The following is a 23,157-nucleotide window of genomic DNA, read 5'->3' as shown; positions in this document are numbered from 1 at the left end:
GGACTAGTAAGGCAAGAATATTTGCGACACAAAATTTGTATAAACAAATAAGGGGAAAATATAAAAAAATGTCCCACCTGTTTTAGTGCAATGTCACGATTATACCTTGCGTTACATAAAAAAAAAAAATTCCCCTTGATTACAATATGTCATATTTGTTACTATATTTACAAATCATTACAAATTAATAACTCCATTTTGAATTTCGTTGACTTAAATAAGTTTTGCAAACCTAAATGAATACAAACAAGATGAGCTAGCTCAGTTGTAAGCATCCACCTTCAAATGTGAAGAAAGTTTGAGTCATCGCCAAAACAATTAATTAAAAAAAACATTGCTCTCTCTCTCTCTCTCTCTCTCTCTCTCTCTCTCGCTCTCGCTCGTAATGGCAGTGGGCTGTGCTTCCATGTTGCACTTGGGCTGGGCCAGCTCTGGGCCACATGTTCAGTCCGCAGCTCCAAGTAAGGCTTGAGGGCCTATATCCTAGCCCAACTCATGCCCTCCAACAAATCCAGTTCGGCCCGACCGTTTACTGAAAAGAGTCGGGCTTGTCCAAAACCTGCCAAAAAAAAACAAAGAGAGGTGGGCATGTTAACTCAATTTACATGACTTGTTTTAGTTTGATGATTATCTTTCCTTGTGTGCATATGGTTGATATGTGTTACTTGTTGTTCTTTAATGGTGTCTCATAGATCAATTAAGCATAGTAGGAGCGTGATCAGAGTTCATAAATAGATTCTTTCCGCAAAGAGCTTAAAATTTCATAAAAGGTTTCTGAGCCGGTAAGAGTTTTAATCAAAGTTATTCTGATATGTTCGGAACCTAAAAAATACATAAAATTAGAAAAATAGTCAATTTAAACGTTTGACAATGCTAAATAGCCAACGTTGGTAAATCTTAGGTAAATAGCCGTAAATAATGACGTGACCTAATATATGGAGGTGGCTATTTATCTAAGAGTTACGTCTGTAAATACATAAAAAAAAAATATTTACCTAAGATTTACTAAACGTTCGCTATTTAGCAATATCAAACGTTTAAGTTGACTATTTTCCTAATTGACCCTAAAAAATATGAGGGAAATCAAATTTGTGTAAAATTTCGAGGGAAATTATTAAACTAAAAAAAGGAAAAAAAGAGATTTGATGTTCCTTGAAAAAAATGTGTGAAAAATAAAAATCTGAGCATAATTGTACACGTGGGGAATTCTTAGGTTTTCTCATGAGTCATAACCACACTTTGAATTTTTATTCCTCATTGCATTTTTCACCGTAAGATCCGAGTTTCTAAACACAACCCAAGTCTAATGCCACACGGGTGGCTCGAGACAATTAACAACTAGTACTTGGCCAGAAGCTATTGAGTGGTCTCGCATTTGTACGTAGGCCCCATTGAGTTGCTTTTTTTGCTTGGCGCCGAGCTTGACATACATATGATTGCCACTGGGAGAACCATGAACAATGCTAATATGCTTAGGCGAGACATGTGTGATTCAACGAAATGTTGTCGAGAGAGAGAGAGAGAGCTTATTTTGGAGATTGAATCGCCTAGTATTTATAATATTTTGATTTTAATTTGAAAGCGAAAAATGTGGATTTTGAAGATAAAATCGTCCATAATATCAAAAGGCTATAATCGAAATTGTAATATGCTTAAAATATATTTCACATCATCATAATAGATATTCCTCTTAAAAAGAAAAACATTGGCTATACTATAATTATTAAGTTTGAAGTAGTTTAGTAACTTATAAAATTTGTGTGGTAGTGTGCTTGATTGAAGCCCTTTATTTATGTACTTCTTATTTAACGGAAAAGTCTTTTATTTCCATATGCTTAGCACCATTCGAGTACTTGTCGTTTCTACAAAAGACGACTGTTACAGAATTATCATCGTAATTTTTTCAGCGGCTTGACGATAGTGTTGACAAATCTAAGCAATAAATAAAATTCTACAATGCCCTATGAATTGTGCCTCAAAACTTGCTATTAATTATGTAGAGTTACTACGGAAACAAAAGGTATTAGAATTGAAATAAACCTTTTTAGTTATTAACCATAAACTGCTAGACTCTTAAATTAAAATAAACAAAGCTCCAAATGCTGGTATGCCTGGTAATCGAAAAAATCAAAACTTTTGGTTTCGAGGACATTTATGCCACTAATATTACCGTGCTAGTGGCTAATGGAATAGAGCTTCTAATTCCATAAGAAAATCAGAAGTACTCGATAATAAGTGAAAAACATTCCTCTCGGTTATTTCTGTTGAGACTAAAGGCTTTATTTTTTAATTGTGGACCGTTAGACTTTGAGCTGATGGAGATCAATTATCCAATAAAAACTAGCCGTTTTTAATTATTTTGCAAAACATAATTAAAAAAAAAAACTTGAAATGATATTTCCAATCTTAGAACCTGAAATTCCACTTCCAATAAAATAAAATAGAATTTTATTAGTTTTTATTGATCGGAAATCTTCCTTCTATTAATAGAAATTGAATTCCGTCTTAATAAAATGTGAAATTTCCTTGACTTCATTAACCCAAATTTAGTCAGTGATAGGACCTTAAACATTTTAGGTGACCTCTTACATTTTATGTTGAAACTTCAATGTTTAATGGAATTGATAAATGTTGAACAGAAAGAAAATGGAATTTATAAACGTTCAATGTTATTGATGTTTTAGTAGTACATATTTACTTCTTTTTTTTTTTTTTTTTTTTTTTTTTATATATATAAAAAAAAATGAATGAAAACGAGTGGGTCAAATGATTAGCAAAGCAGGGAGGTAAAAGATGACATGAGTTGAGAGAGAGAGAGAGAGAGATAGATTGCTAAAACAAAGTTAACCGCCACAAGTGTGGAACATGTTTGCCTTCACCACTAAAACACCTCTCCTTTGACGCGATTTCATTCGACTCTCTTCATCCAGGTATTCATTCGTGCTCGCTCTTTTGTTCCATCTTTGAATCTAGGGTTTCTTTTCATTCCTTAACTCAGTAATCCAGTTTATTGTTCAATTGACCTTTTTTATGCCGATTCAAGCGTTATCAACAGGATGATTTTTAAGTTTTATCTATAATTATTGCAGGACGGCCATCATTTAGCTATTATCACCGCCGGTGTCGATTGTTCTAGGTGATTTTTCTCTTTCGCTCTTTAGGACCATGTGTGTGGATTTTACGAAGCTTTGTATATGTCAATGTCAAGGAAATTTGAAATGCTCTTTCTGAGAACTGAATTAGAAAACTGAAAGATCTATATACAAATATTGCTAGAGGCTTTTCAGAATTGACCAAATTTCCCTGACTTGATTTAGGTTGATGATTATCTTTTCTTGTGTGCGTATGGTTGATCTGTGTTACTTGTTGTTCTCTAATGGTGGGTCTCATAGATCAAGTAGGCATAGGACTGTGATCAGAGATAAAAACGGATTCGTTCCGCAAAGAGCTTAAAATTTCATAGAAGGTTTCTGAGTCGGGTGGGAGTTTTAATCAAAGTTATTACGAGCCTATGTTCGGAACTTATAAATCCGAGGGGAAAATTTAAGGGAAATCAAATTTGTGTAAAAAGTTGAAGGAAATTGTTCAACTTAAAAAAAAACAGAAAAGAAAAAAAAAAGAAGAGATTTGATGTTCCTTGGAAAAATGTGTGAAAATTAAAGATCCAAGCAGAGTCACACACGTGGGGGATTTTTAGGTTTTTTCATGATCACACTTTGAAATTCGATTCCCATCACATTTTCCACCGTAAGATCCGAGTTTCCAAGCACAGCCCGAGTCTAATGCAAGACAAATAATTTTGGTTGCCCGTCACAGAATTTGATGGCGGACCTGAAAGAGCGGTTGCTTCCGCCGAAGCCTGCTTCGGCGATAAACCTGAGGGAATCGTCGCAGCACCGTCCGTTGGGGTCGGGAAGGCAAGCGTTCCAGAGCGTGGACGTGTCGGGTCTGAAGAAGCGAGGCCAAGGAATCCGGTCGTGGATCCGGGTCGACGCCTCGGGCGATTCCCAGATCATCGAAGTCGACAAGTTCTCGATGATGCGGCGCTGCGACTTGCCCGCCCGCGATCTTCGCCTCCTCGACCCGCTTTTCGTGTACCCTTCAACGATCTTGGGTAGAGAGAGAGCCATCGTGGTCAACCTCGAGCAGATCCGATGCATCATCACCGCCGAGGAAGTCTTGATTCTCAACTCCCTCGACAGCTATGTCTTGCAGTACGTCGTCGAGCTTCAGCGCAGACTCACCGCCAACGTCGTCAGCGAGGTCTGGCAGCCGGAGAACAGCGGCGATTTCGGCCGGAGACGAGGGAGTAGGAATTTCGACAACGTTTTCGGGAGCACGTCCCCGGATTATCTTCCCTTCGAGTTCAGGGCTTTGGAGGTCGCTCTCGAGGCCGCTTGTACGTTTCTTGATTCCCAGGTAACTATTATTAGGTGAAAGATTTCGTGACTCTTGTCGTGATTTTCTCTCCGCTTAGTTGAAAAAAGAAGCTCGGTTTATTCAACATTCTTGTGGGGTAGAGAAGGACGAGGGGAAATTAAAACCAAATTTTCCTTATTACCTTTATTAACAAAGAAAAATGATAAAAGATTTAAAAAAAAGTAAGAAAAAAGAATACACTTATTAGAAATGATGACAGTGCCTTTCTGTATTATTCCCAATTTTGAATCTCTGTATCAGTCAGACAATTCTATGTTCTTTCCTATGCTTGTATTAGGTTATTTACTTTGTTTCTTTCTTTCCTGTGAAGGCAGCGGAATTAGAAATCGAGGCGTACCCTTTGTTGGATGAACTCACATCAAAGATCAGTACGTTAAACTTGGAACGTGTCCGGCGTTTGAAAAGCAGACTTGTCGCCTTGACTCGTAGAGTTCAGAAGGTACATCACATCAAATAATTTTGAAATAAAAAACCAGTTTCTTATTACGTTCTCTTCTCTCTCAGGTTAGGGACGAGATAGAGCAACTCATGGACGACGACGGAGACATGGCTGAGATGTATTTGACCGAGAAGAAAAGGCGAATGGAATCGTCCTTCTTTGGAGACCATAACTCTTTGTTGGGATACAAATCGATGGACGGGGCTTCGGTCTCGGCTCCCGTTTCGCCGGCCTCTTCGCCGCCGGAATTACGAAGGCTCGAGAAGAGCTTGAGCATCGCGAGGAGCCGGCACGACAGCACGAAGAGCACGGAGAGCAACACCGAAAGCATCGAAGAGCTCGAGATGTTGCTCGAAGCTTACTTTGTTGTCATCGACAGCACGCTCAACAAGTTGACCTCGGTATGTGCGTCTCTTCTCATCGTCGGGCTTTCTCAATTTCATGTCTTCTAATTGGATTTTCTCTCGTCGTCTTTGTGTCGCAGTTGAAGGAATACATCGATGACACCGAAGATTTCATCAACATTCAACTGGTATAAAACCAATCTCTGCCTATGATATTTCTTGTTCGGAAACTCACGGGTTAGTATTGTGTACAGGATAATGTAAGAAACCAGCTTATTCAATTTGAGCTTCTACTCACGACGGCGACGTTTGTAGTGGCGATCTTCGGGGTGGTCGCCGGAATATTCGGAATGAACTTCCCAATTCCGATGTTCGATGAGCCTTCTTCGTTTAAGTGGGTTCTTGTGATTACGGGGGTTATTGGCTTCACCATATTTAGTGCCTTTATTTGGTTCTTCAAACATAGAAGACTCATGCCATTGTAGAGTAACTAAATTTTAATAAGAAAAAAGGAAAAAAAAAGAAGAAGACTCTTTTTAAAAAAAAAAGCATAAGATATAAATTTTCTGTACAATTCGTATTCAGTGCAATAATATTATTTTGGGGATGTAAGCCTTTTTTTGGAGGGGTTTAAATATTTGAATTGAGTGTTTAAAATTGCTAGTCCACAAGTACACCATGAAAATCAGTGCAAAAAAGAATGGGGCTTGGTTAAGCATAAGTGCATTTCTCCTTCCCGTAAAGGCTTGATCCAAATCTAACCTGTCTAAAAGGCCATTATCAAAACACAAGCCATTATCAAATGACAAGCCATAATCATGACAGTCGATCTTTTGGCTATTGTTGCAAAAATCTGAGCACCAAGAATCCTTTTTTAGCAAAGCAACCAGAGTTCATCTGAAAACCATGATTTTCAGAGTGCAAAGAAAAAGAAAAAAACTTGATAATCAAAAGTCAAAACCATTCATTGAGCTTATTATTACTAAGTAATCGCTTGGTACAGACACCGAGCATGAAAAGAAGCAGAACTAACAACCCCTAACAAAATCTGCTGTGTTGATATTGAGAATGAACAATGTATGAAACAAAGACGCGACAAATCTTCGGGAACTCATTTGGCGGGTGATGAAGCGGCGGCACCGGAAGAAAGCCTTGCGCTCCGTGCTTTGTCTGCCTTTTCCAAGTAATCTTGATGAGATAATTGCTTAGATCCTGCAACAAAACTCACTTCAGTTAGACTTAGATATATCGGTGAACCCGAGTATTATGATCCATCAACCACACTGAACTTTGTCACAGAACTGACTCAAAACCTAACAAACGTATGTGTTCTATTCTATGTAACATAAGCCACGCATATATATAGGACTGCCTTTTTTTCTTCACTCAATTGTAAATAGAAAGACTTTGATTTCCACGGCTTGAAGAAAAAGACAAACAGGATATCAAATAATAGCAACCAGACTAAGCGAAATATGCCTAGCAACAAATACGTGTATGTATAATTCATTATTCTCGTATGATCACTGAGTTTTCACGAGGAAAAGTGTTTTTATTCAATTTTGCAACATTAAAAATGATCCGGAACGAGGAAATCAATTCATGTTGTTACGATAGAAGAATTTCGAATCGAACAAGTAAAAGAACAAGTAAAGTGTATGCGTTTGCGATCCTGAAATTTACAGACCTAAACCCTAACCCTAAACCCGAGAGCGAAGAGAAAATACGAAGGGTTGACGAACCTCGGGACATGAAGTACCAGGGGATTCCACAGGCAATGGCGATGATGGCGAGTCCACCGGCGACGTGTTTCTTGTCGCCGCTGTACAAGTAGTTATTCATTCTCGCCCTGAATCCCCCTCCGCCGCCATTTCCGCTCATCCTTTCGATTTCTCTTTCTCTGCGCGCGACGAATCAATCGGCCTTTCTCTCTCCTTCACTGACTCGGACCTTATACGATGGCCTCAACTAAAACGACGTGTCGTTTTCAGTTTAAAGGTTGTCGTTTTCTATGTAAACGGTGTCGTTTCTATTCGTTTACATGTTGTCGTTTTAATACGTGTCGTTTTCAATTTAAAGGTTGTCGTTTTCTATGTGTCGTTTCTATTCAAGTACTTCGTTTACATGTTGTCGTTTTAATACGTGTCGTTTTCAATTTAAAGGTTGTCGTTTTCTATGGGTGTCGTTTCTATTCAAGTACATCGTTTACATGTTGTCGTTTTAATACGTGTCGTTTTCAATTTAAAGGTTGTCGTTTTCTATGTGTGTCGTTTCTATTCAAGTACTTCGTTTACATGTTGTCGTTTTAATACGTGTCGTTTTCAATTTAAAGGTTGTCGTTTTCTAAAGGTGTAGTTTCTGTTCAAGTACATCGTTTACATGTTGTCGTTTTAACACGTGTCGTTTTCAATTTAAAGGTTGTCGTTTCTATCTAGCGCTGTCGTTTTTTTAAAGGAAAAAAATTATGAAACGACAACTTTAAATGTTGTCGTTTTGATACGTCTCTCTCTCTAATATGATGAGAATTTACAGTTGCTACGATTTACAAGTGATGGCATTTCTGGTAATCGCAAGGTGTCTTCGGAGACAACATCTCAATTCATTCTCCACGCTTTTTCATTACTCTCAACCCACGTTTCACGAAACTCTCTTTCGGACATTTCGTCGAACACTTGGCGTTCCCTTTCGGGATTCTCCTCTGAGAGCCCTTTGTTTCTCAACTCTCCAACACTACCACCACCATGATCTCTACGACTCGCTCCAATTCAAGCCCGGAAATAATGAGGTCGACTGTGAGCTTCGAAACGAATTCCTCGGAGCGATCGAAAGAGTCTCTGGTCTCTCCACAGAAGACGAAGCCATTTCTGCTCTTGAGAGCTCGGGTCTTAAGGCAACCCCGGAAGTGGTTCGTTCGGCGATATGGGCGTTGAAGGAAGACGCGAAACTCGCGCTTCTGGCTTTCAAGTTGGGCGAGAGATTGGGTTGTTGTGGTGACGAAGAAGCTTGGAATTCGATTATATGGGTTTTGGGAAATCATGGGAAGTTCAACACCGCTTGGTGTTTGATCCGAGACTTACACAACTCCTCGTTGAGCACTCGACGAGCTATGCTTATCATGATCGATAGGTCAGTAAAGATTTGTACTCTCTTTCTTTGTATAATCATGGAAGATAGTTTATGTATATATAAACAAAAAAAAAATGCGATTGGTGAGTCACACCAAATTCATTGCTTATTGTTCAGAAGTAAAAGATTTGCACTTTTTCTTTCTTAGCTTATAATCATGAAAGATAAGATTTTGTTTGTTTATAATGATCCATAAAGAATTGTACTTGATTTCTTGGAATATTTATGTTGGATAATATCATGTTTGTTTAATCAGGTACGCAAATGCGAATGATCCGGGCAAGGCAATATGGACGTTCGAAGTTATGGAGAAGTTCAACATGAAACCCGATAGAGAAGCGTTCTACGCTTCCCTGAAGGCTCTGTGCAAACACGGATACATCGACGAAGCCGAGGAGTTGATGCTGAAGAACAAGAAGATGTTCCGACTCAAGACCGAGGGATTCAACATCATTCTCGACGGTTGGTGCAACGTCTGCGTCGATTTGGCCGCAGCGAAGCGGATCTGGAGAGAAATCCCGAAGCGCTGTCTTTTGCCGAACGCGACGAGCTATACCCATCTGATCTCGTGCGTCTCGAGGCTCGGGAATCTCTTCGAGTCGTTTAGGCTCTACGACGAGATGAAGAGAAGGAAATGGGTCCCCGGTTTCGAGGTCTACAATTCCTTGGTCTCGGTGCTGGCTCGTGAGAATTGCCACAAGGAGGCTCTCAAGATGGTGGAGAAAATGAGGGAGTCGGGTTTCGAGCCCGATTCGACCACGTATGACGCGATGATAACTCCTCTGTGTAAGGCGGGAAAAGTCGACGAGGCGAGAGACGTGTTGGCGACTATGACGGGGGAGAATATCGACCCGACCATCGAGACCTACCATGCCTTTCTCGAGACCTCGGGGTTCGAGGAAACTCTCGAGATTCTCGTTCGGATGAAGAATTCCGGCTTGGGTCCCGTCGGAGAAACGTTCCGCGCGGTTCTCGGAAAGTTATTCGTGTCGAAGCAGCCCGAGAATGCGATGAAGATATGGGAAGCGATGGCGAGTTATGAGATTGTTCCTGATTCTAGTCATTACACGATTATGGTTCAAGGTCTGGAAACTTGTGGATCGTTAATCAAGGCCAGAGAGATTCTGGCTGCGATGAAATCACACGGCTTTGTTGTGGATCCTAAGCTTAATATTCTCCTGAAAGTACCCGAAACAAGCAGTTCTGATCAAAAAGAAAAAAACGGTTCTGGTCCAAAAGAACGAAGCGGTTCGGGTCTAAAAGAAAGAAGCAAATCAGGTTCAAAAGAGAGAGGCGGTTCGGATCCAAAAGAAAAGCGAGCAAGGCCGAGAAAGGGACACCGAAAAGGTTAACGAGAATGCAAAACTATCATAGCCATGGGAGTAACTTAACATGTTAGTCAACTTTTTAGTACCAGACAATAAAGTGCTTCTTTCTTCTTCAAGCAGGTTTTGTGTTATCCTCCAATATGAAAGGTTTTTTCCTGTTTTATACATCAGGAAGCATGTTAAATAGAGAAAGTCCCACATTAGTGGGTGTTGTTTTAACTTTTAAGCAATGTGCCTGGATTAGATACCCAAAAACAGATAGATTAGAGAAATTTGAATTTCATTGTAACTCAAATCTAAAGTAGAAGATTTCTTATTTCAAGCCTCCTAGTCAGGTCAGGATACTATTTTTTATAACAGTGCCTGACGACAATAATCCATCACTGCCATTAAAAGGTAACAAAACAATGCTCTCAAGTCTTATATAATAAATGAATTGTTAACTTGAGTCTGCTTTAATTCAAAATTTCAAATCTGAGCATAAATGCGGTTCTCTCATTATCCTCATCATATTCTATGTTTATTATAGTAGTGTGGGACCATTAATCCGTGCTGTGTGTGTGGACCCACCCACATACATCGCTGGATTGAGCATTTCAATTATAGCTCCTTCAAGAAGTGTCTCTTCCATTCAACCAAGGTCAGCAAAGATTCCAGCTTTCTCTCTCTATCTATTTCATACTTATCCGGACAGGAATTCTTTTTTCCATTCTGTTTTTGGCTCCCAAGAAAGTAAGAGAAAGAGAGAGAGAGAGAAAATTGAGAAACAAACTTCAGAAGAAAGAAGTGAAAAAATGGGAAGCTCAGTGAATCTCACTCTCATATTGTCCATAGTAGTGGTAGTGATATTATTACCTCATGATGTATCAGCAACAGATCACATTGTTGGAGCCAACAAGGGTTGGAATCCTGGCCTCAACTACACTTCTTGGGTTAAAAACCACACTTTCTATGTCGGTGATTTTATCTGTAAGTCTCTCTCTCTCTCTCTCTCTAGATATGAAATGAAATGTCTCGTTTGTTTGTGTATCGTTGGATCTGGTCCAACCGTGTGTTAATTTGACTGGACAAAAGTTCTTTCCTTTTTTAGCTCACCACGCAACACAAGTTAGGAACTTTTTTTGTTTTGTTTTGCTTTATCCAACTCAAAGTTGGAAACTTTGAAAAAGAGACCCTTGAAAGTTGGATCTTCACAAGCTTGACACAAAGCCAAGCTCACCATCTCAGTATTAGAGCATTTTTAATGGTTTCTTGCTTAACAATTGTAGGGATTTGCTTGTAAATATAAAAAATGTTTAGCTAGTTGCTTAACTATTGTTTTGCATATTGGCTATTGATTTAACTAAGCAAATCTAAGCAAATTAGTTTATTTAAGCTAGTTGTTTAACTATTTAGCTCTAGAAAAATCTATGTGACAAATAGAGCTAATACATTTAGCTAAACCATTAAAGATGCTCTAATAGACCTCAGTTTAAGTACAAGAAAAAAAAAACGTTTCTTTCTTTGATTAGCTGACCAGTAACCCTATGCATAAAAGGGCAAAGGACAGAGACTTTGATCACTTACTAGTAACCCAACGCAAAAAATGCCCAAACACAGAGTCTTTGATCACTTACTAGCAACCCAATGCAAAAATAAGGCAAAAGGCAGAGCCTTTGATGAGTTACTACTTACTAGGATCCCAATTTGACACAGTGTAGTTCAGTTCCGTTATACTAAATTTCTGAAGTGATTTCCATAAATAAAAAAATGTATATATATTTTGTTGTTGGTGTGGACAGCATTTAGGTACCAGAAGAATCAGTACAATGTGTTCGAAGTGAACCAAACTGGATATGACAATTGCACGACGGAAGGGTCATTTGGGAACTGGACAAGTGGGAAGGATTTTATACCTCTGACAAAAGCGAAGAGGTACTTCTTCATCGGCGGAAACGGGCAGTGCCAGAACGGCATGAAAGTCTCCGTCGTGGTCCACCCTCTGCCGCCGCCGCCTTCCTCCTCCCCCGCAAATCACAATTCCTCCGATGCAGCGATTCCTCGGCCTCGATTCCGAGCCATTGCTGTGTCCTTGGCCTTGGGTTTGGCCGGGTCTTTTGTAGGGTTTTGACACCTTAGACGACGAAGAAGAAGAAGAACAAGTGTATGTGTGTGTGTGAGATGATTTGTTGTGTCTTGATTCTTTGACCATTTTGTTGCCGAGGGTTCTTCTTATCCTTGGGTTTGGTTGCTTTATTCATTCTACTTGTAGTGTTTTGTCTGCGTTGCTTCTATAATATGAAGTGATTGCATGTTAGTGTCGTTCATCTTTTTATCATTTGTGAAAGAGTAACATTTTGATGTTTTGGGCGAAGTTGTCCCATTTATTTTAAAGCGGTAAAATTTATGTTCCACTTTGAATTATTATCGAGTTATTTAGTCAAAATTAATGTTAAATTATATGTAAAGAAATTTGGTTACTAGCTACACATGTAGATATGCCAATTTGTTAAAAGAATAAATAAATTGTGGTGCAAAAGTTAATTCCATTGGGCCATACATAGACATGACAGAGTTGATTTAAAAGCAATTTTGTTTCAGGGATTCTTCTAGGTTTTGTTTATATCAATTCATGTCGTTTAAAATTGGTTGTGATGAGTTGTCGCTTGAAAAAATTCTAATGTCGTTCGGAATATGTCGTTTTTCGGGGTTCTTGAGCTTCTTAGTTTTGGACTATAGGCTATATACCATTCCTCATGCAAGACAAAATGGTGAATAAAAATGTTTCTTCGTCCTTTTATTCTCACCAACCATCGATTTCGATCGTTAATGTTTAAAAAAAAAAAAGTATCGATGTCGTTACAGCTAGCTACATGCTTGTTGAGTATCTGAGTATTTTACACAATGTATATAATATTAGGTCAACTAAAAATGTGTTGAACAGCATAAATTGGAGACATAAAAAAAGTATAGCTTCTTGAACTTTATTTATTCAAGTAAAAGATTGTCCCGGAAATCAATAGCATTGGTCTTTCCTCTACGCTAATTTTTTCTTTTGACAAGCCACAATAAATAAATTCACCTATTCAATAGTTTACTCTCAGTTTTCTAATATATATATATTGGCCGGTGATTACGACTTTAGTGTTGCTTACTTTCAGTTACTATTTAAATTGGCCGGTGATTACGACTTTAGTGTTTTCTGACCAGTCGACCAATAATAATATGTATGTAAATAAATCATCAAATTGAGCATGCTCGCATGAGGTCTCATCAATGTTGAATATTGACAAAACTTCATTGACGTGAATACGATTGTTCCGTCTGTGGACCAATCCCGTGGCTGTGTACGAGTAATAAAGCCAAAACATTCTGTAATATAGTTTCAGTTATGATGACCCTAGAGAATATTTTGGTCTACTGCCTATATTTTAATGACATAATAATATCACGCCACCAGTCATAACTTTTTTTTTTTTTTTTTGTTGCATGTAATTACCAAAGGAAGAAAAAAAAAAAAAAACACAATAGATGAGAAAAGCTTTCAAAAAAATTGAGAGAGTTAATTTGGCCGTAGAAGGATCAAATTGTATCTATTGTTAATGAAAAGATAAGATCAGAAAGAACAGTAACGTAGTAATTAACATGACATTTGAGCAGTGAATTATCACATAAATATTACAATTGATGTATATACAATACACACACTACACAGCAAGAGATATATAAAAAACGGTTATAGTAAAAAAAAACTTAAAAAGAGTCTGGAGTGGACTTGTGGTTTCTGGTGGAGTAGAGCCTGGACGGCGGAGAAGGAGAGAAATCGGGCGGCGGCGGTATCGGCAAATCCATGTCTCCGACGAGAATCCTGACGATATCGGCGGCGTCGGGCCTGAGGTCGGGCAGGCGGTGGAGGCAGGCGAGGGCGAGGGCGACGCAGAGGGCGGCCTGCTCCCTGTCGAAGCGGCCGCGGAGCCTCTCGTCGACGGCTTCCAGAACATTCTCGGCCGCCGCCAGGTGGCGGCACCAGCTCACGAGGTTGGCCTTCTCCAGCTTCATCGGCGATGCCAGCACGTGCAGCGGGCGCCGCCCCGACACGATCACCAGCGCCAGCACGCCGAAGCTGTACACGTCAGCCTTCTCCGCCAGCTGGCACTCCGGCGCCACGTAGCAGAGCGTGCCTCTCATGCTGGTGGTGCTGCTCAGCATCTCCGATCCCATCGAGTTCTCGTCGTCTCTCTTCTTCCTCCACCCCCGCCGGAAGCTGAACTCTCCGATGTTGTTGTTGCTCTGCTCTTCGCTCTCGCCGCCGCCGCCGATTCCTCTCTTCTCTCTCCGCCCCAGCATCTTATTCAGGCTCCTCTTGATCACCTTCATTGCTACGGCTTTGCTCTTCCTCTTCTTCCTCTTCTTCTTGATCTTGTTTTTATTGCTGAGCTCCGCTAAGTGCTCTTCTCTCCACCACTCTTGCATCTTCCGACCCTTCTTCGCCGTCGTTTTCATGGCCTCGATGCTGTGATGATGATCGGAGTGAATTGGTTCTCGTTGTTCTTCTTCTTCTTGATCTTCTGTTGTTTCTGGTCTGGTTGAAGAATTAGGGCAAATCTGAGTTCCGATCCATTCGGAGACGTAGTCTTTGGTGCAGAGCTCGTTCCCGCCTTCTTGTCTCCACCACCAATCCTTTCCCCACTGTTTTCCGTCGTCCAATTCTTTGCTGTCGTTTTCCTCGTTCCGGTTGTCGTTTCCGTCGTACGGCACGAATTTCTGATGATCCCAATCTCCGCCGGAAACCGATACCTCCTTCCCTTTCGGCGGCGCCTTCACATTGTGGCTGCAGCTCCGGCTGTGTTTCGACGACGACGAGGCTTGCAGCGCCAGAGAGAAGTCAACCTCCCCGTTGACCACCGCCGGTGGAGGAGGAGGAGGAGGAGGCGTGGGAGTCAAGTTGCCGGAGAGCTCTTGACTGAACGGGTTATCTCCGGCGCCGAAGAATTCGCCGTCGACGTCCTTGATCCTGGAGAGACCGAAGTCCGAGACCTTGGCTCGGAGATCGGAGTCGAGAAGGACGTTGCTGGGCTTGATATCGCCGTGAATCACCGGCGGATCGCAGCGGAGGTGAAGAAACTCCAGAGCTCTCGCCACGTCGAGGATGATCTCGAACCTCTTCTGCCAGCTCAGTATCGACTCCGATGACACGTCATCGTCGCCGCCTCCGAACAGAGACTCTTGAAGGCTCTTGTTCGGCATGTACTCGTAGACCACGATCCTCTGGTTCTTCTCGACGCAGAATCCCAGCAGAGTCACCAGAAACGGCGATCTCAGTCCGCCGAGGATCTGAAGCTCGTTCTGAAACTCCCTCTCGCTCTGCTCCGAGACGGTATCGAGTCTCTTCACGGCTATTGACTTTCCGGCGCCGAGGACTCCTCTGAACACCGTGCCCGAACCGCCTTTTCCGATCACGTTGGAGGCGTCGAAGTCACCGGTGGCGATCCTGAGCTCTCTGTAAGTGAATGCCTGGAGTTTCAATGGCGGCGATGTGGAATCGATCAACGGAATCGTTTTGGCTCTGTGAATCGTGACGGAACGCCATAGATGGTAGAGAAAGTAGAGAATCGAGGCTAATATCACGAGCGAAGCTGAGATCGTTACGGCTATGAACAGAACTCTGGTTTTGGTCAACAGAGTCGCGTTGGGGTTCGAAGGGAAAGGCCTTGAAGTCATTATCGATCTTTGTTTTCAGTTTCTGGGATTCGGTTTTTGGTTAAGGCTCTCTAGTAATGGAACTTGTTTTTTCTTTGTTTTAACATTTTCTTTTTTCTTTTCTTTTGGGTAGAATCCAATGCCAAGTTTTATTTATTTATTTTGTTTTGCTTTACAGTTGGATATATAACTCAAAACAAAGATTGTTTTGCTAATTACGTACCTTTCTTTTTGGGGTTTAACATTTTCTTGAACAGTGAGTTAAATTCTGTGATAATTAGCAGATCAATTGGGAGGGATATATATAATAAGGTCACAACAAGACGCTTTTGACTAAAGAAAAAGCTCTCTGCACACAAAAAATAAAGTATCATGCAAAAGAAAAAGGAAAATAGTTAAAGTATTAATATTATGATATTAATATCAGTTTACAAAAAAAAAAATTGATAGTAATATAAATATAAATTTGGAGGCAAAGTTGAAACTTGGAAGGATTGGAACACAGTTGTGGAGGTAAAGGTTGGTAGTTTTTATTTATTTATTTATTATTATTGAAATTAATATATGAAAGACAAGGGTTTTGTCTTGACTCTTTATACGCTATGGTTTGTAGTAAAAGCACGTGCATTGGCTGAGATTTATTTAGCGGTGATTTCATTTGCATATATAATTATTTTTCTCTATATTAGATGTCAAAGAGATTCCACTAAACGTTATTCTGATTGGTCCTCCCCATATGGGTGTAGAGTTGCAGATATAGACAACTACGTATAATCAACGATAATTCCCTTAATAAATAAACGAAGTTTTAAATGCAGATCCTGATTCAGCTGCAATTAATTTGTCTCTTCTAGAATTTTAAGAGACAGAAACCGATGTTTGAAATGATATAAACTTAAATTCTGAAAGCTGTTTTTCTTTTTTCTTTCTACAATTGAGGGTCCCAGTTTCCTGAAAGAAAAAAAAATGGCGAGTTTCCAAGTTATGTTAAGAAATGCATGGCTGGTTCTTCTGACCATTGCATTTATTTAGTGTTTCCCCAAAAAGTTGACCAGTAAAAATGAATAATTTAATTTTCTGAATTTGCTGGCTTCAAATGGACAGAGATTTTAGATGAGATAATATATATAATTTGAATGATAGCAATGAGAAAGGAATCAATAATTTGTAGCAAGAGCAAATAATTCAACGGTTCTTCATTAAAAAAAAAAGCGTTATTCGAGGGTACTTAATTTGTATGTGGTTTCTTAAATACATACTAGTAATAGAGCAGTAATACATAAAAAATAATACCAATTCTACGCTTAGACGACATGTCATTATCACTAGTGAGAGTGACAAGTCCTTATAAGCACAATTTACTGCTCCCTTTATCATGTAACAATCATCTTGATTTTTAACCATTTTTGTCTTTATATACTACATAATCTTTTGATTATTTTTATTTTTATTTTTATTTTTATGGAACACGTATTATTACTTTCCACACGCCATGATATGAGAGACATGTCCTTAAAACCTGTACACAAAAAAGATGGTGCAATGTTGTTGTTGTTGTGATAATACTTTTCCACCGAACAACAAAACCTATTTTATTTATTCAGTAATAATACTTGTATGCATAAACAGTGATATACGTGTAAATCCAAATGAATAAGAACAATTTTTAAAGGTGGTTTGTGGATCCCACCAGCAGCATATTCTGTTAGATTTTCCATACTGCTCGTTTTAATTTCAAGCACTAGTAAACTACTAAAGATTTTTTTTTTTTGTCATGCTTTTGTTATGTCAAATATACATATATTATATTTATCTATTTATATACTTGCAATCTTCTTTTTTTTTTTTTTTTTTAATCTACTTGCAATCTTCTTTAATGATACATGTACAATTTATAATGATGAACTCATCTTTCATCGACGTACTTGTACACAGATAATTCGTTTGATGTATTATACGAAGTACCACCATGAGTTGGATTATATTATTTGTGGGGGATAATTTAATACCATAAAAGAAAAGCTAGAAGAAGAAATGTTAGGGGATAGGCTCTGGTAATATATCAATGAATATAAGCTCATGTGTCCAATAATTTTAAAATTTTATGATGGCATTATCAATCAGAGAAAAAAAAAACATTACATGTGAACAAATTGATATGTGACACCACTAATAATATGTATGTCTTAATCATGCAATCTTGGATAGTTTTGATCGTTATTAAACAACATTATTAAACTGAGATTTATCGTCCTGTGTGGGTCTACTCAGATAAAGCAATTGGATTAAATTATTATATAAAAACTATGCTCAATATTTGATGCAGGATAACATTTCTTAATTAGCTACACATGGAAAGGATAAACATTTGTAGGATACTATAATGTTCCTGCTTTATATCATCTTTTTTTTTCTTTTAATTTATGCAAGTATGGCATTGACCATTAGTAAATTCATAGCTGATAATAAAATTCTATGCAAATTCTAACGATACCACAATACCTTTTTTTTTTTTTTGGCAATTCATTAATTAGCATTTTAGTAATTGTAAGATATACCAGTAGCTCTTATAGTAACGATATCTGAATAGTACCTAACTTGGGGTAAATTTACATTCTGATAAAAAAAAAAAAAAAACACAAAAAATTGAATAAGGTTAGACCGGGGAAAAAAAACTGTCTTCAAGCATCAATATGGATATGCAAAATTAGATGTGGATTAATATTTGTGGATATTTATAAGAATCCAGTCCAATCTTAGCTTAGTTAGAAAGATATGAATATGTTGAAAGGTGATGATTCTACAGAAATGGTCAATAAAACAAAAGCACAAAGAAAAAACAACATGTTCAGAAATGTCCTCTTTTGGAATCTGCTAAGAATGTTTGATAGTTTTAACTTCACTGCACACAAGGTCTTCAATTTTTACAGTGAATATTCTTGAACCAAACAGACGAAAAATAGAGAGCTAAATTAAAAAGAAAAAGTAAAAGATTTCTACTTTATTGTCCAATTATTTGGAATTTATTTGGCACATTTCATTTTTATTTTACAAACTTAATGATTACCAGTTTACTTTCTTAACCCTTTAACAAGTCAATTATTACACTTTACATCCCACCATATGGACAATAATGTAAAGGAAATATAAGAAAAGAATGTAAAAAAGCAAACCGATGAGAAAGCAGATTGCAGCCAAGCGTATTAACTTATTCATATATTACTGTTTTTATATGGCTTAGAGATTAGGGTTTGTTCAAACTTCAGCGAGACGATGCTACATGACAAATAAGAACCAATGAAAAGTAAGAGGATTGAGAACAATATATAGCTAAATATTTACAAAACGAACTTATGATACATGTATGTATTCAAATGTTGATAAAAAGATTGGGAACCAAATATTTGACTTTAGACATAAATAATTATGACTTCCACCTTGGAATGGAATAAATCATCCAAAAGTAGTGTTGGCGTTGATTGTTCTGTTTTTAACCTTAACAGAATCTAACTCACTAGGCACGTAATTGGGTGTTGTTGAGAAGAAAAGTCCCACATCGAAAAGAGATGAGAGAAACAAAGTGTTAATATAAGGGCAAGTTGGGCTATAGAATCGCCGGGCCTGGTGACGTGGGCTTGTGACCAAGTGGGGCAAAAAGATGGTTGGATGTGTTGTTGGGTGTGAGACAGAGTTTTCCTTTTCTGGGTGTCTGTGCTAAGCTTGCCTCGTTCTATCCGACGAAACCTCGGACGCCATGTCTGTGGGTTCCGACGAAACCTCGGACGCCATGTCTGTGGGTTTGAACCGCGTGAGAACCCGTGGTTGAACCGCGTGAGAGAATCCGCGGTTCGAGGATTGTAGTGTGAACTCTCTTTCCTCATTCTCGACCGAGCCAGAGATTGGCTCGGACAAGTTGGTATCGGATTCGGTTCGGTACCCGGATATTCTGACTATATCAGGATATTCTGAGGCCTGATAAAGACACAACTCTGTAACATCACTAAATCCCTGACACACACAACCAATCTTTTATTTTTATTATGTATAATTGATCTTTTTAGTGGTTGGATGATCTCGAAACTCGAATGCATCCAAAAACCCAATGTGTAACTAAATATAAGCCTTGACCAATAATTAATTCATTTTTAATCAGATAAAGTTAACCAATTTAAAAAAATGTTATTATTTTACTCCATTTTCGCAGTGAGTTCATTTCAATAAGATTGGTCTCGTATTATTCATAAGATTCAATTCAAAATTTTATCTTTTTACTTTTTAAGGAAAATATTGACATTCTCATGGAGTGAAAAGGATGGGAATTTCGGCGATTTCTTGTGTGAACTAGTATGGATTATAACATTGTATAAAAATCACTATTACTTTCACTTTGGAGTTCGATTTTTATTTCATTTTATTTTATTATATTGCTTTTCATCTCCGGAATTGTAATGTGGCCCATGAACTGTCTAAAAATGATTTACATTTTGACGTAGATGTAATTTGGTCTTCTTTTGATGTAATTAGGTATCTCCTCAGCGAATAAGTTGTTGACAATATGCGAAGCCAAGTGGTTTTTCCCGATTCGAAGCGAGAAAAAAGAAGCAAATGTGTCAAAGATTGTTCAAACTTCGATGACAAACCAGATTATCGTTGTTCACAAGATATTCATGTTTGGTTCAAATCTCACCGATTAGAGTTTAAGGGCCATAATCTTAAAATTTGAATCACGCTTTGTTCAAAAGTTCGTAATTGTTTTGGTGAGAGGATTCTCTAGTCAATAATGACCATTTTTTTTTAAATTTTAATATTACATCAGTTGATTTGTCTTGAAATATGAATTTCGCGTCGAGCTTTTTTTTCTTTTTATTTGCAACACTTTTTCTGTCTGATCCATTTTTTTATTTTTTTACTTTTATTTATCAAATTTTATAATTTTTGGGACCACCATTGACTTGATTATAAATTGATAAATGCGGGTATGACTTTAGCATTGATTTGTCAACAGATTTATATAATCACAAGAGCTTGCTCAAATATATATCACTTCATTTAGAACTAAATTAAGTCTGAACAAAACTCTTATTTATAAGAACCCAGCCCAATCTTAGCTTAGTTAGAAAGATATGAATATGTTGAAAGGTGATGATTCTACAGAAATGGTCAATAAAACAAAAGCACAAAGAAACAACATGTTCAGAAATGTCCTCTTTTGGAATCTGCTAAGAATGTTTGATAGTTTTAACTTCACTGCACACAAGGTCTTCAATTTTTACAGTGAATATTCTTGAACCAAAAAGATGAAAAATAGAGAGCTAAATTAAAAAGAAAAAGTAAAAGATTTCTACTTTATTGTCTAATTATTTGGAATTTATTTGGCACATTTCATTTTTATTTTACAAACTTAATGATTACCATTTTACTTTTTTACCCCTTTAACAAGTCACTTATTACACTTTACATCCTACATTCCTACCATATGGACAATAAAGTAAAGGAAATATAACAAAAGAATGTAAAAAAGCAAACCGATGAGAAACCATATTGCAGCCAAGCTTATTAACGCCTATAATATCCGTTATCTTTGTTCATATATTACTGTTTTTATTTGGCTTAGAGATTAGGGTTCGTTCAAACTTCAGCGAGACGATGCTACATGACAAATAAGAATCAATGAAAAGCAAGAGGATGAGAATTATATATAGCTAAATATTTACAAACGAACTTATGATACATGTATGTATTGTATTCAAATGTTGATAAAAGATTGGGATATAATACTAATGATGAAGTGGGGATGCCAATAGTTGACTTTGGACATGAAGTTTTTAAGACATAAATCATTATGACTTCCACCTTGGAATGGAATAAATCACCCAAAGTAGTGTTGGCATTGATTGTTTGTCAATATATTTGTCTGTTTTAAACCAACTGAGTCTAACTCAGTAAGCACGTAATTGGGGAGAAGAAAAGTCCCACATCGAAAAGAGATGAGAGACACAAAGTGTTAATATAAGGGCGAGTTGGGCTATGGAATCGCCGGGCCTGGTGACGTGGGCTTGTGACCAAGTGGGGCAAAAAGATGGTTGGATGTGTTTGGGTCTGAGACAGAGTTTTCCTTTCCTGGGTGTCTGTGCTAAGCTTGCCTCCAAATATCCTACGGAACCTCGGACGCGATGTTTCGTATCGAGGAATTATAGAGGGGTAAGCTCTCTTTACTCGGACAAGTTGGTATCTACCAACACGTTGTAACCGCTAATCGAAGCGGTTACAAAGGATATCGTGAGGCCTGATAAAGACACAACTCTGTAACATCACTAAATCCCTAACACACACAACCAATCTTTTATTCTTATTAAGTCACCAAGTCCATGTAGATGATCTCGAAACTCGAATGCATCCAAAAGCCAACGTGTAATCAGATAAAATTAACCAATTTAAAAAAATGTTATTATTTTACTCCATTTTCGCAGTGAGTTCATTTCAGTAAGATTGGTCTCGTATTATTCATAAGATTCAATTCAAAATTTTATCTTTTTATTTTTTTAAGGAAAATATTGAAATTCTCATGGAGTGAAAAGGATGGGAATTTCGGCGATTTCTTGTGTGAACTAGTATGGATCATAACATTGTATAAAAATCACAACGTTTGTTTAATTTTAAAATGGAGTAAAATCAAGTTGGCTTTGTTATTGCGGACACTATTACTTTCACTTTGGAGTTCGATTTTTATATATTGCTTTTCATCTCCGGAATTGTACTGTCTAAAAAAGATTTACATTTTGACGTAGATGTAATTTGGTCTTCTTTTGATGTAATTAGGTATCTCCTCAGCGAATAAGTTGTTGACAATATGCGAAGCCAAGTGGTTTTTCCCGATTCGAAGCGAGAAAAAAGAAGCAAATGTGTCAAAGCTTGTTCAAACTTCGACGACAAACCAGATTATCGTTGTTCACAAGATATTCATGTTTGGTTCAAATCTCACTGATTAGAGTTTAAGCGCCATAATCTTAAAATTTGAATCACGCTTTTTTCAAAAGTTCGTGATTGTTTTGGTAAGAGGATTCTCTCGTCAATAATGACCATGTTTTTTTTTTTTAATATTACATCAGTTGATTTGTCTTGAAATATGAATTTCGCGTCGAACTTTTTTTTCTTTTTATTTGCAACATTTTCTATCTGATCCATTTTTTTAATTTTTTTAATAAAATTTTATAATTTTTGGGACCACCATTGACTTGATTATAAATTGATAAATGCGGGTATGACTTTAGCATTGATTTGTCAACAGATTTATATAATCACAAGAGCTTGCTCAAATATTCCAATATATATATATATATATATATATATATATATATATATATATATATCACTTCATTTAGAACTAAATTAAGTCTGAACAAAACTCTTCTCAAATTCAGATCATAGAAAACAAAAATGTGACCGACTTTTATTCGACTAATTCTAAGCCGACATTGCTGGATCTGTGTACCCGAACAATCACATCATTTAGAACTATACACGTGTCATCTTTGCGCTACCCTCTCCTCCATATTCAGCACCATGCATATATTGACAGCTGAACGCCACGTGGCTTATAACATCATGCTTAAAAGAGAGCGACGAAACTCTTCATGCTGTTTTTACATCGAGGATGTCAAGAAGAAGAAGAAGATTAAAAAAAAAATCTATTATTAGCATTTAGCACATTCCGAGAAAGAAGTAAACAACAAAAGACTTTAAACAAATTTGATGGACGAGATTTCATGGAGTATAAACTTGTTTCAGAATTTGTCACAAG

The 23,157-nt window shown here is 37.7% G+C and overlaps 5 protein-coding genes across 5 annotated transcripts; 3 read left to right on the top strand and 2 right to left on the bottom strand.

Moving 5' to 3' along the window:
- Positions 1-2,756: 2,756 nt before the first annotated feature.
- Positions 2,757-5,860, top strand: MGT1 (magnesium transporter 1). The gene is made up of 7 exons (XM_089625532.1): positions 2,757-2,930; positions 3,090-3,136; positions 3,817-4,419; positions 4,751-4,879; positions 4,945-5,280; positions 5,364-5,411; positions 5,478-5,860. Exons 3-7 carry the CDS (start codon positions 3,823-3,825, stop codon positions 5,706-5,708), a joined length of 1,341 nt encoding a protein of 446 aa, XP_089481658.1. The 5' UTR covers positions 2,757-2,930; positions 3,090-3,136; positions 3,817-3,822; the 3' UTR covers positions 5,709-5,860.
- A 307-nt stretch (positions 5,861-6,167) lies between these two features.
- LOC149386783 (GAG1At protein) lies at positions 6,168-7,158 on the bottom strand. Its single transcript, XM_089625534.1, has 2 exons — positions 6,966-7,158; positions 6,168-6,435 (listed from the first exon to the last, which is right to left on the bottom strand). The coding sequence occupies exons 1-2, from the start codon at positions 7,102-7,104 to the stop codon at positions 6,335-6,337; spliced, it is 240 nt and encodes a 79-aa protein (XP_089481660.1). The 5' UTR covers positions 7,105-7,158; the 3' UTR covers positions 6,168-6,334.
- Positions 7,159-7,755: 597 nt separating this feature from the next.
- On the top strand, positions 7,756-10,160 carry LOC149386782 (Tetratricopeptide repeat (TPR)-like superfamily protein). The gene is made up of 3 exons (XM_089625859.1): positions 7,756-8,349; positions 8,606-9,696; positions 9,798-10,160. The coding sequence occupies exons 1-3, from the start codon at positions 7,775-7,777 to the stop codon at positions 9,980-9,982; spliced, it is 1,851 nt and encodes a 616-aa protein (XP_089481985.1). The 5' UTR covers positions 7,756-7,774; the 3' UTR covers positions 9,983-10,160.
- Positions 10,161-10,312: 152 nt separating this feature from the next.
- Positions 10,313-12,059, top strand: LOC149386781 (basic blue protein-like). The gene is made up of 2 exons (XM_089625861.1): positions 10,313-10,646; positions 11,459-12,059. The coding sequence occupies exons 1-2, from the start codon at positions 10,472-10,474 to the stop codon at positions 11,785-11,787; spliced, it is 504 nt and encodes a 167-aa protein (XP_089481987.1). The 5' UTR covers positions 10,313-10,471; the 3' UTR covers positions 11,788-12,059.
- A 1,170-nt stretch (positions 12,060-13,229) lies between these two features.
- On the bottom strand, positions 13,230-15,551 carry LOC149386780 (Protein kinase superfamily protein). The gene has a single exon (XM_089626064.1). The coding sequence runs from the start codon at positions 15,375-15,377 to the stop codon at positions 13,410-13,412; it is 1,968 nt and encodes a 655-aa protein (XP_089482190.1). The 5' UTR covers positions 15,378-15,551; the 3' UTR covers positions 13,230-13,409.
- Between the last annotated feature and the right edge of the window lie 7,606 nt (positions 15,552-23,157).

This window comes from Urtica dioica, chromosome 9, assembly GCF_054948205.1.
Source record: "Urtica dioica subsp. dioica isolate 48M chromosome 9, U.dioica_male_clone48M_v1_H2, whole genome shotgun sequence".
Lineage (NCBI taxonomy): Eukaryota > Viridiplantae > Streptophyta > Magnoliopsida > Rosales > Urticaceae > Urtica > Urtica dioica.
The sequence above is the reverse complement of the archived record's forward strand: the minus strand, read 5'-3'. Positions and strand labels throughout refer to the sequence as shown.

What these genes read in the sequence shown, in the direction of transcription:
- LOC149386781 (XM_089625861.1), top strand. Translation starts at nt 10,472, where the DNA reads ATGGGAAGCTCAGTGAATCTCACTCTCATATTGTCCATAGTAGTGGTA. An exon ending in CTATGTCGGTGATTTTATCT is followed by an intron (nt 10,647 to 11,458) that starts GTAAGTCTCTCT and finishes TGGTGTGGACAG; the next exon opens with CATTTAGGTACCAGAAGAAT.
- LOC149386780 (XM_089626064.1), bottom strand. Translation starts at nt 15,377, where the DNA reads ATGACTTCAAGGCCTTTCCCTTCGAACCCCAACGCGACTCTGTTGACC.
- LOC149386782 (XM_089625859.1), top strand. Translation starts at nt 7,775, where the DNA reads ATGGCATTTCTGGTAATCGCAAGGTGTCTTCGGAGACAACATCTCAAT. An exon ending in ATGCTTATCATGATCGATAG is followed by an intron (nt 8,350 to 8,605) that starts GTCAGTAAAGAT and finishes TTGTTTAATCAG; the next exon opens with GTACGCAAATGCGAATGATC. An exon ending in GAGAAAGGGACACCGAAAAG is followed by an intron (nt 9,697 to 9,797) that starts GTTAACGAGAAT and finishes TTCTTCAAGCAG; the next exon opens with GTTTTGTGTTATCCTCCAAT.
- MGT1 (XM_089625532.1), top strand. Translation starts at nt 3,823, where the DNA reads ATGGCGGACCTGAAAGAGCGGTTGCTTCCGCCGAAGCCTGCTTCGGCG. An exon ending in TGACTCGTAGAGTTCAGAAG is followed by an intron (nt 4,880 to 4,944) that starts GTACATCACATC and finishes CTTCTCTCTCAG; the next exon opens with GTTAGGGACGAGATAGAGCA. An exon ending in ATTTCATCAACATTCAACTG is followed by an intron (nt 5,412 to 5,477) that starts GTATAAAACCAA and finishes TATTGTGTACAG; the next exon opens with GATAATGTAAGAAACCAGCT.
- LOC149386783 (XM_089625534.1), bottom strand. Translation starts at nt 7,104, where the DNA reads ATGAGCGGAAATGGCGGCGGAGGGGGATTCAGGGCGAGAATGAATAAC. An exon ending in CTGGTACTTCATGTCCCGAG is followed by an intron (nt 6,436 to 6,965) that starts GTTCGTCAACCC and finishes GTTTTGTTGCAG; the next exon opens with GATCTAAGCAATTATCTCAT.